The 10,859-nt window shown below is 40.2% G+C and overlaps 1 protein-coding gene across 1 annotated transcript; it reads right to left on the minus strand.

Annotated features, from left to right (window-relative positions):
* Positions 1-300: 300 nt before the first annotated feature.
* On the minus strand, positions 301-3,434 carry TLR1 (toll like receptor 1). Its single transcript, XM_082837547.1, has one exon. It carries the CDS (start codon positions 3,406-3,408, stop codon positions 1,018-1,020), a length of 2,391 nt encoding a protein of 796 aa, XP_082693673.1. The 5' UTR covers positions 3,409-3,434; the 3' UTR covers positions 301-1,017.
* Between the last annotated feature and the right edge of the window lie 7,425 nt (positions 3,435-10,859).

Below are 10,859 nucleotides of genomic sequence, written 5' to 3' on the forward strand. Positions count from 1 at the left end.
GGTTCCTTAAAAAACTGAAAATAGAATTACTATATGACCCAACAATCCCACTAGTGGGCATACACCCTGAGAAAACCATAATTCAAAAGGAGTCATGTACCACAATGTTCATTGCAGCTCTAATTACCATAGCCAGGAAATGGAAGCAACTTAACTGTCCATCGACAGATGAATGAATAAAGAAGATGTGGCACTTATATACAATGGAATATTACTCAGCCATAAAATGAAATGAAAATGAGTTATTTGTAGTGAGGTAGATGGACCTAGAGACTGTCATACAGAGTGAAGTAAGTCAGAAAGAGAAAAACAAATACCGTATGCTAACACACATATACAGAATGTAAAAAAGAAAAAAAAAAGGTTCTGAAGAACCTAGGGGTAGGACAGGAATAAAGACGCAGATGTAGAGAATGGACTTGAGGACACGGGGAGGGGGAAGGGTAAGCTGGGATGAAGTGAGAGAGTGGCATGGACTTACATATACTACCAAATGTAAAATAGATAGCTAGTGGGAAGCAGCTGCATAGCACAGGGAGATCAGCTTGGTGCTTTGTGACCACCTAGAGGGGTGAGATAGGGAGGGTGGGAGGGAGACGCAAGAGGGAGGGGATATGGGGATATATGTATATATATAGCTGATTCTCTTTGTTATAAAGCAGAAACTAACATACCATTGTAAAGCAGTTATACTCCAATAAAGATATTAAAAAAATAGGTAACTAATAAGAACCTGCTGTATAAAAAAATAAATTAAATTAAATTCAAAAATACAAAAAAAAAGAATTAGGTGAATCACTCATGTGGTAGAAATTAACTGTTTAAATAGAAATTATAACATTTCATCAAATTTATTACCACATATACATGGGGAACTGGGGCCTGAAAGGACATACCCATTTTTATCTACATCCTAAATTCAGAATCATGTTTATATCCATATTGATGCAAAATAAAGTCATTGCTGGAGCTTCCAAAAGCAGCAACATTTTTTCCGAATGCAGCAGAGGAATATTTTTATATTTGTGTGTGACTTACTTCTTTTGCTTTGTCCATCAGTTTAATATTTATGGATGCTCTTAGATTAGCCCAAAAAAGTCTATGTTTGCTCTTCTCCTTGGGCCATTCCAAATAAGTTCTCTGGGCCATGAGAGCTTTGAGCTTGTGATAGTTGCTAGGAACAGAATACTGTGGAATGGGATCCAGCAAGATCAGGATTAAGTTATTAGATCCTTCACTGAAGAGATTGTGGTGGGCAAAGTAGAGTTCATAATGGCACCACTCACTCTGGACAAAGTTGGGAGACAAAACAAAGATGCACTTGTAACTTTTCTCAATGCAGTTTATGATATTTTCCACGATGCTCTTGCCAGGAACAAAGTTTCTCTCATGGAGACAAATTCTTAGATCTTCTTTTTCTAGGTTTGGTATTAACTCATTCTTCACCCAGGCAGAATCATGCCCACTATATGAAATAAAAGCATGGAATTGGACAGTTCTTTGGAGTTCTTCTAAGGGTACATTCCTAGCCCTGCGCCGGGTCTTGGTCCACTGACACACCATCCTGAGATACCAGGGCAGATCCAAGTAGATACAGAGGGCAGTCACGGTAACAGCCAATACCAGCCCAGGGACCCCAATGGTGACAATCAGCAGAGCTGTGTTGCAGGATAATTGAGATACACGGAAGTCCTTTAGTGGGGTTCCCTTATAGCTTTCTGGATAATCACACTTATAAGAATCAGGCCAACCCTCTACCACTTCACTTGATACTTGGCCTACACTTTGGATAAAGTCTCTTAACTCACATGTACATTGGAATGGATTGTTCCCTGCTTTTAGGGACCTAATCTTCTGGCAGCTCTGGAAGAAATCAGCTGATGGGTTGGAGACTGAATTATAGTCAATGATCAGTATGGAAAGGCTGCTAAAGGTACCACATCCAGGAAGGTGGGCTAAAGAATTGGAAGCAACATTGAGTTCTTGCAAAGTTTCTAGACTGGTGACATCTTTAGGGATGCTCCTTATTCTGTTATTGTGGAGATCAAGAACCTTGACCCTGGGAGGTAAACATCTGAAAACAGAGTCAGTAAGTATATTTGACGACATATTTAAACTTAATAAACTTCTGGTCCAAGGGCAATTTCCTTCACTTTCATCATACTTTAGGGAATTCTGGCTAACATCCAATTGTTGTAGAGACTTCATCTCCTTGGTCATATGAACTATATTTGCAAGTTCTTTTAACTGATTCATTTGTAAACTGAGTGTCTTCAAATTAGCTAAGTTTGCACAGTTTTTAAAAACCATGTCTGTTAAGAGATTGTTGGAAAAATTCAAATACAGAAGTGGGCTAATTTGGGATGGGCAGACCATGTGGACCATGTGTGCAGCAGACACTGTGAGATGCTGGATGTTCATATTTGAAAGGGTTTTATAGATATAATCTTGTGGAAGACTGAACACTTCATTGACAACTTGGTGTATAGACAAGGCCTTCAGTGAAGTACCAGAATAATCAAAATCTCTGAAGTCAACGCGACCTTGTAGTTTCACATTTGACATTGAGAAATAGTTGATGTTTGTATGCCAAACCAACTGGAGGATAATAAAGAAGGAATTCCAAGTTGTTTCAATGTTGTTTAAAGTAAGATTTGATAACCTTGAATTCTTTTGAAGTTTTGACAGAACATTTTGGAAAGAAGAACACCCATTATCATCTAGCACACATTTGATATTAGACAGTTCCAGACTTACGGCGGTGCTGACTGACACATCCAAAATAAAATGGAATTCATTTCTTGTGGGGAAAACAATGTGCAGACTCTGGGTGTTAAGGTCTCGAAGGCTCTCAGGGTCTTCTTTTTCCCCATATGTGTCTCCTAAGACCAGTAAAACCTTACTGATGTGCAAATAAGCAATTGGCAGCATGCTGGATTTTTGTAACTGTGTGGCACTCAACCCCAGAAATTCTAGTTGTGACATGTTGCCAAGCTCTTGGCATATGGGCAGAGCATCAAATGCATTAAATGAGAGGTCTAAGTGCTTGAGGTTCAGAGTAGGGTGGCAAGAAATCTTCTCCAGCTTGTTGTGGGACAAATCCAAGTATTCCAGTTCCTGGTTAAATCTGAAAACACTCATGTCAAGATACTGGATTCTATTATGAGAAATTATCAAAATCTTCAGCTTTGATAGTGATATGATGTCAGAAGTCCAAAGTTCAGAAATGTAGTTTTGTGATATATCTAAGATTGTTGTGTTCAGGGACAGGTCTTTGGGAACATGGGTAAGACCTGTTTTTGATCTGTCAACTAAAAATTCACTTTCATCAGATAACTGGGTTCTGATCTCAAGTATTAATATGAAGATGATGGCAAAATGGAAGATGCTAGAATTCGTTTTAGTCATTTTGTAACAGTAGACAATCCTAAGAGCAGTTGCTATTCTTCAGAGCATCTTGATACAGATACAGATCCTGGGGGAAAAAAATCAACATTAACTGACTGTATTAAATTAGGCATGGCTGACATTAAACATTTTTTACTAGAGACTCATTAAATGAAGGCTACATTATTTGGAGTCACACAACCTGAAACCAGGAAAATGTACATATTTATAAACAATTATATTATCTCTAATCAAATAACTTTTAATATGGATATGTAATGGGTTGAATGGTGACCCTCCCCCCAGAAAAGATATGTCTGCCTCCTAACCATGTCCTAATCTCCTAACTGAATATTATCTAATTTAGAAAAAGGGTATTTGTAGAGATAATTAAGTTAAGAATCTTGAGAAGATCATCCTGGATTATCTAGGTGGTCTCTAAATCCAGTGACAATTATCCTCATAAAAGAAAGAGGGAGCATTATTTACAATAGCCAAGATACGGAAGCAACCTAAGCGTTCATCAATAGACAAAAGATAAAGATGTGGTATACATATACAATGGAATATTACCCAGCCGCTAAAAAAAAAAAAAATGAAACCTTGCCATTTGCAACAACATGGATAGATCTAGAAGGTATTATGCTAAGTGGAATAAGTCAGACAGAGAAAGACAAAAACCACATGATCTCACTTATATGTGGAATCTAAAAAACAAAACGAACAAAATGAAAACAGATTCACAGATACAGAGAATAAATATGTGCCAGTGGGGAGGGGGATGGAGGGTGGGAACAATAGGTGAAGGGGATTAAGAGGTACAAACCACCAGTTATATAATAAATAAGTTACGGGGATGTAATATACAGCATAAGGAATATGGTCAATAATATTGCAATAACTCTGTATGGGGACAGATGGTTACTAGACATATCGTGGTGATCATTCCATAATGTATTCAAATGTCAAAGTATTAGGCAGTACATCAACTACATTTCAGTTAAAAATAATAATTAGAATTTTTTAAGCATAAAAAATTATAAACAAGAGAAAGGCAGAGCAATATTTGACAGAGACAACAAAGACATGGAGAAGAAGGCCATATGAAGATATGAAGATGGCCATATGAAGGCAGAGAGTGAAATGATACACCCACAAGGCAAGGAATGCCAATAGCCAGAGAGCCGTCAGAAGCCGGAGAGGCTCTGGAGAGAGTGCAGCCCTGCTGACGCCTTGAATTTAGACTTCTGGCCTCCACATCTATGAGAGAACAAGCTTCCGTTGTTTTAAGCCACCAAGTTTATGGTAACTGGTTACAACAGCCACGGGAAACTAATACAGATGGGTTTACACATTCAAGGCGAGTCCTCTGACCCCAACCTCCCCCAAGATCCTTTAGAGCTCACGCTAGGATTCACAGCTGGTGTACTTTCTATGTTTGATACGTACCTCCCCATGGCTTTTTTGAGAGTTCCATCCCTGTGTGGTTGAATTAGGATTCTTTTTGCATTACCTTTTGTTACCTACACACAGTTTGGTGCCTAACTTTGGTCTTATTCAAAAGACAAGGATGTCCACTCTCGCCACTCTTATTCAACATAGTTTTGGAAGTCCTAGCCATGGCAATCAGAGAAGAAAAATAAATAAAAGGAATACAAACTGGAAAAGAAGAAGTAAAACTGTCACTGTTTGCAGATGACATGATACTATACATAGAGAATCCTAAAGATGCCACCAGAAGACTACTAGAGCTAATCAATGAATTTGGTAGAAGTTGCAGGACACAAAATTAATGCACAGAAATATCTTGCATTCCTATACACTAAGAACAAAGGATCAGAAAGAGAAATTAAGGAAACAATCCCATTCACCATTGCAACCAGAAGTGGCGGGGGGAGGGGTGGTAGTGGTGGGATGAATTGGGAGATTGGGATTGACATATATACACTAATATGTATAAAATAGATAACTAATAAGAACCTACTGTATAAAAAATAAAATAAAATTCAAAAGTTCCATAAACAAAAGAATTCTCCTGCCAATGTAGGGGACACAGGTACGAGCCCTTGTCCGGGAAGATCCCACATGCCAAGAAGCAACTAAGCCCGTGCACCACAACTACTGAGCCCTCGTGCCACAACTACTGAAGCCCACGCACCTAGAGCCCGTGCTCCACATCAAGAGAAGCCACCGCAATGAGAAGCCCACGCACTGCAACAAAGAGTAGCCCCCGCTTGCCCCAACTAGAGAAAGCCCATGCGCAGCAACGAAGACCCAACGCAGCGAAAAATAAATAAAATTAAATTAATTAAAAAAAAAAAGTAAGGGTGGTATTTTTATGTCATTGTTTGTATTTGGCTGAAAAACCCAGACATGACCCAAATCTTCCTCTCTAGCTTCCTGAAAGAGCTACTCATACAAGGAGAAATATTTCAATGAGAATAAAAATAATACTCAATTACTGCCTGGGCCAGTGCCTAATAGCTCAGAACAGAACCATCCTGTATAAGCTATATTGAAGTAAAAGTGGTTTGGGCTTATGGCTCGAGTGGGTTTCCCTACTTATTCCTAAGCTTGAATCCAAATCTGGGGATCTTTTAACTTTCTGGCCAAACTCCAGAGTTCAAGGAAGTAGTGGTCAGCACCATCAGGTATGGTGCACAGCGTGTGACTGGAGAGACAAAGGGCAGAGACAGGATCCCACACACAGACGTGAGTGCTTAGCACACAGTGAACCCATCACAAGCAAGATGAAAGCGGTCTTTGTTTGCTTAACAACGGCAACCATCACAGCAAATTTAAATTTATAAAACTGAGACAAGCTGGGACCTGGGACCCTTTGTGGCAGTGCTGCAGTGCTTGTATCTACACAAATGACTCCTCAAGCAACAAAAAAAACCCAAAACAACTATAAGGGACTAAAAATAACTGCGTGCATGTGCAGTTGGGGCAAATTCTGGACAAAAGACACAAAAAGACCAAAAAAGCCCAGCTGCTGCTTCTAAAGAGCCTGGAGCAAAAACAGGGTGTCGGGAGCAAAAGCAGGGTACTGCGCATGCCCACTGCACACAGCACCACAAAGGGGCGGGCAAACCACCAAGCCACGCTTCCAGCGACCCCGCTGGATACACCCCTAACTTCACCCCAAATAAGGAACCAGCTTGCCACCCCCCTCCACCTCGGGCCAGCAAGCAAGGGAAACTGTTACTTGTTCTTGCTCCCCTCTGCTGTGGCAGGGGCCCCAATAAAGCCTTGCCTGAGTTTCCTGTCTGGCCTCTAGTCAATTTCTATTTATTGGGGAAGTCCAAGAACCCTGGTCGGTATCAAAACTGCCTGTCTTCAAGCATTTAATGAAAGCATGGCTTCAGTTTTCTATCTAGCTTAATTAGTTGACTCAAATATCTTCTATTTGCTCAACCTCCATTTTGCCCTTTCGTTTATAGTCATTATCTGAAGCACTCAATTTATGAAACCATCATATTACACCTGAGATGAATGGCCAGCTCTTTTTACATTCCTTTCTGTTTATGCCTGACTGTCCCATCCCTTTAACGGGAAGAGATTTGTTAACTAAGTTAGGGGCCACTCTTTCTCGAGGGGCAAGGGAACCACCCTCATCACCAAACGGTTCTAACAAAAAGCAAAAAGGAACAGATAAAGTCTGAAGCTAAAATAGAAGGCTTAGTAGACCCTGGAATGTGCAATATCGAGGTTCCGGGCTTGGCCAAAGATATCCAGCCAGTGATTAAGTAAAAAGGGTTATACAGTGTCTAAATATAAGGTACAAATTTCTTAAACCTAAGGAAGATCTTCAAAAATGTTTGGAAGTAGATTAACAAAATAGGAGGCCACTGGTCTGACTAAACTGAAAATAGCTGATATTCAGACCCTGATAGGAATTTTGGAAGAGGCCTTCTCCCCTAAGCTAAATGAGGAAAAGTAAAACTTTCCAACATAGGTGAATGGGTATGTCAGTCCTTCAATATCATTGAGGTAACCACCCAATTCTTTGAAAAGGAAAACAAAACTTCCTTGTTTTATAAATGTAGTCTTTACAGGACCAGAGGTGTGGTTCCAAAAATAATCCGAAACTCACCAATCCTTTTGCCACTCCCAAAGCCTTGAAAGTATTAAACAAAGGGGAAACAAAATCATCCTAGGAGGAACTTGCCTGTACCTTTGAGATGCAAATGTCCTATCTGGTCTTTTCAGGAACCCTAATTTCTGACATCTTTTTAAATGGAAATTTTAAAAAAGAGGGTAAAGTAATTTAGAACTTGACTTGTCAAGGATAAATAGAAATCTTAAGTGCCTTTTCTGTAAACACTAGTAAAATGGGTTTGTTCATCTGCTAGAAACCCAGTTTGAATCCAGCCCCTTGTAACTGATGGCTTTTATGTTATACCTGACTGAGGGCTGAAATTTTGAAATGGGTACTAGAAGGCCTCTGTGTTTGTTTGTGTGTTCATATGTATCTACGTGTGTTGTAGGTGTATGATATTGCAAAAAATGAATTTGTAAAAGAGCTCTACTTAATAGGCTTAAAAAAAATTAAGTGCTTATATAAATACTCAGAAATAGAAAATAATCTGGCCAGAATGAATTTCAGGTTCATGTTATCTGGATAATATTCACTACTAAACTGATACCTGGTATTGAAGGTGGCTTAAGCTTGTTGGTTTGATTAAGATAGACATGTAAGAGTCATCAATGTTAAGTATAATACTTCTGTTGTAACTAGTTTTTTTTAAGCTTTTTTTCCCATACATACATTTATTTATTTATTTATTTATTTATGGCTGCATTGGGTCTTCGTTGCTGCACACGGGCTTTTTCTAGTTGCGGCGAGCGGAGGCTACTCTTCCTTGCGGTGTGTGGGCTTCTCATTGCGGTGGCTTCTCTTGTTGTGGAGCATGGGCTCTAGGTGCACAGGCTTCAGTAGTTGTGGCATGCGGGCTCAGGAGTTGTGGCTTGTGGGCTCTAGAGTGCAGGCTCAGTAGTTGTGGTGCACGGGCTTAGTTGCTCTGTGGCATGTGGAGTCTTCCCGGACCTGGGCTCGAACCCATGTCCCCTGCATTGGCAGGCGGATTCTTAACCACTGTGCCACCAGGGAAGTCCATCTAATTGGCTTTTGATCAGGCCACTATTAAAGGTGGCTGAAAGTGGGAAGAGGGATGGGTCAAGATCAAAGTTTTGCTAAAACTCATTCATAGAGAAGATCACTCATGGGCTTTTACCAAATGGATGCTAATCATGTCTTTTCCGACAAACTGGATTTCAGAGAAAATCTGGTGCTCAAAGTTTTTTCCATGGATATTTCAAACTTTCTTCAAAAAGTGATTTTTGAAATCTCCATGTGAAAACCACGCTAGCTAACAATCTCTTTTCTCCGATAAGGTCTAAGACGTTTCCTCTGGGTTCGTTGCTGCTGTCAGCATGCTCAAGGAATCCAACCTCATAACTCCACTCTGGTCTTTTAAAACAACAGTAACAAAACAACAAATGGGCAAATAAAGCTAAGAAATGCTAGCTAGCTGTCTTCCTCTGAACTTGTGCTCAGCCTGGTGCTGCATGATGTCCTATACAAGCTGGATGCAATTCTTGCTGGAATCAGCTTTTCTCCCACAGCAAGCAAAGTCAACTTCCCTAAGAACCCTGAGATTCTTTTTGACTTGTACTATTCTGTCTCTCTCTGTTTCCTCCTAGCCCCTCACAATTTGTTTAAGGGGGAGGCATGTCTATAAATATATTTTTGTGACTGAAAGAATGAACGTCCTCCCCCCTTCCACTCTCACTTACCATTACTTCCCTCAGGTCCATAAATGGAGATAAGGGGGCTCTTTGATTAACAATTCAGTTCCTGGCTCCCAAAAGGCATTTGATTTTGTGAACCAAATCTAGAAACTAATGCCCAGGACAGGGAAGTCAGCAGGGCAGAAAGAAAGCACTTTAGCACTCACAAGCTCATCCCCACTCTGAGTTGCCCACCCGCCTCTTTTTTTTTCTCCCTATTATGCAATAGGTAGCAGTCCCCAACCTTTTTGGCACCAGGGACTGGTTTCGTGGAAGACAATTTTTCCACAGACGCGGGTGGGTGGGGGATGGTTCAGGCAGTAATGCCAGCGATGGGGAGCGGTGGGGAGCGGCAGGTGAAGCTTCACTCACTTGCCCGCCACTCACCTCCTGCTATGCGGCCTGGTCCCTAAGAGGCTGCGGACCGGTAGCGGTCCACAGCCCGGGAGTTGGGGACCCCTGTAATAGGTAACCAGGGGCCAAACATACTTGTAATTATGTACACCCAGGCATTGATATATCCACCTCTCCTAAGGAAAAACTTTAATTCTCAAAGAACATGCTTTCTTTTAACTTTTTAAAATATTTTACTTAACCCAGTATATCCAAAATATCATTTTAACATGCCATCAATATAAAACATTATTAATAAGATATCATATATAATATTCTTCATTCTAAGTCTTCAAAATCCAGTGTGTGTTCTACATTCACAGCCCGTCTCATCTGGGCTCCCCACATTTCAGGTGTTCCATGGGCACACGTGGCTAGTGGCTCTACCATATTGGATGGCCTGAGCCTAGATGGAGTTATCACAGCCATGCAAATAAGTACAAGCCTAAGTCCAGTCGACAGCAGCTCAAAGAGCTAACTCAAAACAGAGGTTCCACATCTTAGAGCCTAGGCACCTCTTTACTTCTCTCAATAGCAGTTTCTGCCCACTCTTGATTCCATACCCAGGTGTTTCTTTTTGGATCCAGGGCATTGTAAATATTCTGCCAATTAGATGGGACCTGTACGTGTTGTTTGTTTTTTTAAAACAAAAGTTTTATTGAGATGTAATTCATATACCATAAAAAATGTCACCCATTTAAAGTGTACAATTCAGTGACTTCAGATCAATTCACAGAACTGTGCGACCATTACCGCAAGCAATTTAGAACATTTTCATCACCCTGAAAAGAACCACACCCCTTAGCTGTCACCCTCCAATGCCCCATTTGCCTCAGACCTAGACAATCACTACAGATTGTACTAATCTCTATAGATTTGCCTATTCTGGATATTTCATATAAATGGAATCATATTATAAGTGGTTCTTTGTGTGATTTTTTTTCTTTCACTTAGACTAGTGTTTTCAAGATCCATGCATGTTGAACCATGTGTCAGGATTTCATTTCTTTGTTGCTAACTAACTTTCCATTGTATGGATATACCACATTTTATTTATCCATTCATCAGCTGATGGATATTTGGGTTGTTTACACTTATGGTCTTATGAATATATAAACATTCATGTACAAGTTTTTGGTAGACATACTTTCTCTTGGGTAGATACTTAGATACTTAGGCATGGACTTGCTGCATCGTATGGTAACTGTGTTTAGCCTTTTGAGGAGTTCCAGGCTAGCTGCACCATTTTACCTTTCCACCAACAGTGTATAAATGCTCCAGTTTCT

This window comes from Leucopleurus acutus, assembly GCF_964270905.1.
Source record: "Leucopleurus acutus genome assembly, chromosome: 4".
In the NCBI taxonomy this organism is placed as follows: Eukaryota; Metazoa; Chordata; class Mammalia; order Artiodactyla; family Delphinidae; genus Leucopleurus; species Leucopleurus acutus.